At 58.1% G+C, this 3,626-nt stretch overlaps 1 protein-coding gene across 1 annotated transcript in view; it reads right to left on the bottom strand.

The window, feature by feature from the left end:
- The window catches only part of LYPLA2 (lysophospholipase II), a 5,875-nt gene extending 4,529 nt beyond the window's left edge, over positions 1–1,346 (bottom strand). The window contains exons 1-2 of the mRNA XM_010000585.1: positions 1,246–1,346; positions 453–484 (exon numbers count right to left, since the gene is read on the bottom strand). Of these exons, the coding sequence (XP_009998887.1) occupies positions 453–484; positions 1,246–1,323 (110 nt within the window). The 5' untranslated portion in view covers positions 1,324–1,346. The remainder of the gene's footprint in view (positions 1–452; positions 485–1,245) is intronic.
- Positions 1,347–3,626: the final 2,280 nt, after the last annotated feature.

The raw sequence follows: 3,626 nt of genomic DNA, 5'->3' as shown, positions 1-3,626 counted from the left end.
GAATGCCAATGGAATTGACAGGTTGGCTGGAGGCAGGGGAGCTGCCAGCAGGGGGGAGGAGGGGGAGTGTCCTGTGATCCTGTGCATGGAGGCACTTCTTGTTCCTGCTGGATCTCACACTGCCCTCTAAGGTGGCCTTGGACAGGGAGAGATGCACTTGTGTAGACACAACTCAGCTCCCAGGGACTGGGAAAAACCACAGTGCTTATCTGCTTGTCTTAAAGAAAGCAGAACATCCAAACCCAGGGGAGGCAGGGGCTGCCAGGGATCATAAATACTGAAGTGCAGGCAGCTGCTGGCTGGAGATTCCCTGCCAGCCACAGCCACCAGGCCTGGCTCAAAACCCTGGACAACCCTTGGAGCTGCCCCTGGGGAGAGCAGCACCAGGGCCCCCAGCAACCAGCCAGGGCTGCATTCAGGAAACCACGGGTGGCAGCTCCAGGAATACTCACCCTGTGTCTCCAAGGCCATGTAAAAAAATAACCTGTTAAATTAAGCAGAAGAAAAACACAAAAGAATTAACTGGTGCAACCAGTGGCCTGAAGAGAGGCAGGGCTGGGCTGGGCTGGGCTGGCAGGGACGCAGGGAAAGGCCACTTACTCACTAACTGGAGGAGGCTCAAAGCAGCAGAAATTAGCCAAGACTAATGACAGGTCTCTGCAGCTGATGGGTGGGACAGACACATCCTGTGCCACAGGCCCTGCTGTCACCCCCAGGCCTGAGGGGGGTGTTAGCCCCTCAGCTGCCCTGCAGAGCCAGGGAGATGGATCACCCACCCTGCACAGCACCAGGCTCAGCAGGGGCTCAGCTTCCCAGGGACCCCCCAGCCCATCCCCAAAGGCTTTTCACCTAAGGCCTGAGCAGCCCCCAAGCCCCAGGGAGCAGAGGAAAAGGACCCAAGGAATGAAAGGAGGATTTTCTCAGGGGATATTGGCTTTTATAAGCTGAAATAGCCAAATCAGATCCAGCTCCCTCTGACCTTCCCTGCAGAGCAGGCCCAGCTTGGGGCTCTGCCTGTGCTCCCACCCTGGACCAAGCACCAGACACAAACAGCCCAGCCCAGGGAACGGTTTGTTGTTTGTTTCCCTCCCCAGCCAGACAAGACCTCACTGGTCCTGCAGCCCCTTTGGGGCACCAGGATGGGACACCAGCAGAGCAGGGGGGATGAGGGGGCTCAGCTCACATCCCCTCCAGCCCCCAGAGAAGGAGCAGGGAGGCAGGAGGGACCCGGGATGCAGCCCTTACCGCAGCCGTCTCCCGCTCTGCCCCTGCGACCGTCACCGCGTCAGCCAGGAGGGGGACAGACATGTTGTTACCACACATACACCGAGGGGGGCAGGACACTGGCACCTGCGGGACACAGCACACAGGTAAGGGCAGCAATATCCTCCCCCTCTTCCCTCCCAGCAACAATCTGGGCCAGAGGAACCAGGTATTTTTGGGGGGGAATTAAAGAGCAGGCGAAGGTTTGATGTTGGAGCCCTCGGGACATCCCAGCTCCAGCCCTGGGAATGCTGGGGAGCCAGGAAGCAGCAAATGCTTCCCACGTGGCAGCACCAGCCACGTGTGAGCAGGGACGTGTGTGGGGTGTTGGAGGTGTTAAAATTAGCTCTTTCTGTCACACCTCAATGCCAAAGTTATCCCAGTGACTGGAGTGCCCGTGGGCAGGGGCAGCCAGGCACGTCCTGTCCTGCCCAGCTCCCGGGGGAGGCAGGAATGGCCCTGGGGATGCAGCACCACGGGCTCTGCAGCACTAAGGAAAGGTCCAGCCCTCTTTGCTGGAACCATTTAGGGGTAAACTGGAGGGATCAGGTGCTGCTTCCCAGAGCCTGCCCACCCCCTGTCCAGGGAGGTCCTTGTCCCTGCTGGGCAGCACAGCCAGGGCCACCAGCTCTGTCACTTAATCAGTGCTGGGGGTTGGAAGGGACCTCTGGAGATCATCCAGTCCAACCCCCCTGCTAGAGCAGGATCCCCCAGAGCAGATCCCACCGGAAAACAGGTTGGGAATGTCTCCAGGGATGGAGACTCCACAGCCTCCCTGGGCAGCCTGTCCCAGGGCTCTGCCACCCTCACAGTCAAGAAGTATTTTCTTCTATTTAGGTTTTCTTATTTTTCTCATCTTTTCTTGTAATTAGGTTAAACTCCCTGTTTACCACTTTGTCACCATTGCCCCTGTCCCCACCACCAAGGGCTGTCACCTCCTGGTCACCCACAGGCCAGGTGGCTCCAGCAGAACAAACAGCCCCCCTGACACCCCCTGCAGCAGATGGGGTTTGTCCCCAGATCCCCAGGGCCACCTCTCCCCAGTGACAGCCCCTGGCCCTGCTCAGCACCCAGCACTAATGAGCTCACAGCTCCTTTCAGAGCTGCCATCATCCCCCAGGAGCAAGATCATAGACTCACAGGGATGGAGACTCCACAGCCTCCCTGGGCAGCCTGTCCCAGGGCTCTGTCACCCCCACAGTCAAGAAGTATTTTCTTCTATTTAGGTTTTTCTTATTTTTCTCATATTTTCCTGTAATTAGGTTAAACTCCCTGTTTACCACTTTGTCACCATTGCCCCTGTCCCCACCACCAAGGGCTGTCACCTCCTGGTCACCCACAGGCCAGGTGGCTCCAGCAGAACAAACAGCCCCCCTGACACCCCCTGCAGCAGATGGGGTTTGTCCCCAGATCCCCAGGGCCACCTCTCCCCAGTGACAGCCCCTGGCCCTGCTCAGCACCCAGCACTAATGAGCTCACAGCTCCTTTCAGAGCTGCCATCATCCCCCAGGAGCAAGATCATAGACTCACAGAAGGGTCATCTTATAGCTCATCAGGATCCAACCCCTGCATGGGCAGGGACACCTCCCACCAGCCCAGGCTGCTCCAAGCCCCATCCAACCTGCCCTTCAACACTGCCAGGGATGGGGCAGCCACAGCTTCCCTGGGCAACCTGGGCCAGGCTCTCACCACCCTCACACTCAACAATTCCCTCCTCATGTCCAACCTCAATCTCCCCTCTGCCAGTTTTAATCCATCCCCCTTGTCCTCTCCCTCCCTGCTCTTGTCCCAAGTCCCTCCCCAGCTTTCCTGGAGCCCCTTCAGGCACTGGAAGGTGCTCTAAGGTCTCCCTGGAGCCTTCTCTTCTCCAGGCTGAACACCCCAACTCTCCCAGCCTGTCTCCTTTCCATCACTTTTGAGGTCCTCTTGGCTACCACCAGCACCAAGATCAGACCCCCAGTCTTCATATCTCACATCAACCACCACTCCCAGAGGGTTTTGGACAGCACAAGACCACCTAAACCCCCCAAAAAAACCTCCCAGTACCCCATCAGATGCCTTACCCACCAGGAACAGCCTCCTCCTCTACCAGCCTGTGCTGAGACCTGCCCGACTCGTTTCACCAACTGTTCATCAGCTGTTTCTGTGACTCAATGAAAACACAGGGAGCAACAACGAGCTCCCCGGGACTGGAGAACCTGACACACACCCACGTGCTCGTGTGTGTACTCCAGGGTCAAAACAAGCAGCAAGGAAACACAGCAGCTGCCAAGAGTCCTGGCGAGAGGAGCCATAAACCCAACACCTCCCACGACAGGGGGATGTCGGGCCGTGCTGGCCGAGCCGCCCCAGCCCCCCAACCC

Source organism: Chaetura pelagica, unplaced genomic scaffold (genome assembly GCF_000747805.2).
Source record: "Chaetura pelagica isolate M959 unplaced genomic scaffold, ChaPel_1.0 scaffold676, whole genome shotgun sequence".
Taxonomy (NCBI): Eukaryota; Metazoa; Chordata; class Aves; order Apodiformes; family Apodidae; genus Chaetura; species Chaetura pelagica.
The sequence above is the reverse complement of the archived record's forward strand: the minus strand, read 5'-3'. Positions and strand labels throughout refer to the sequence as shown.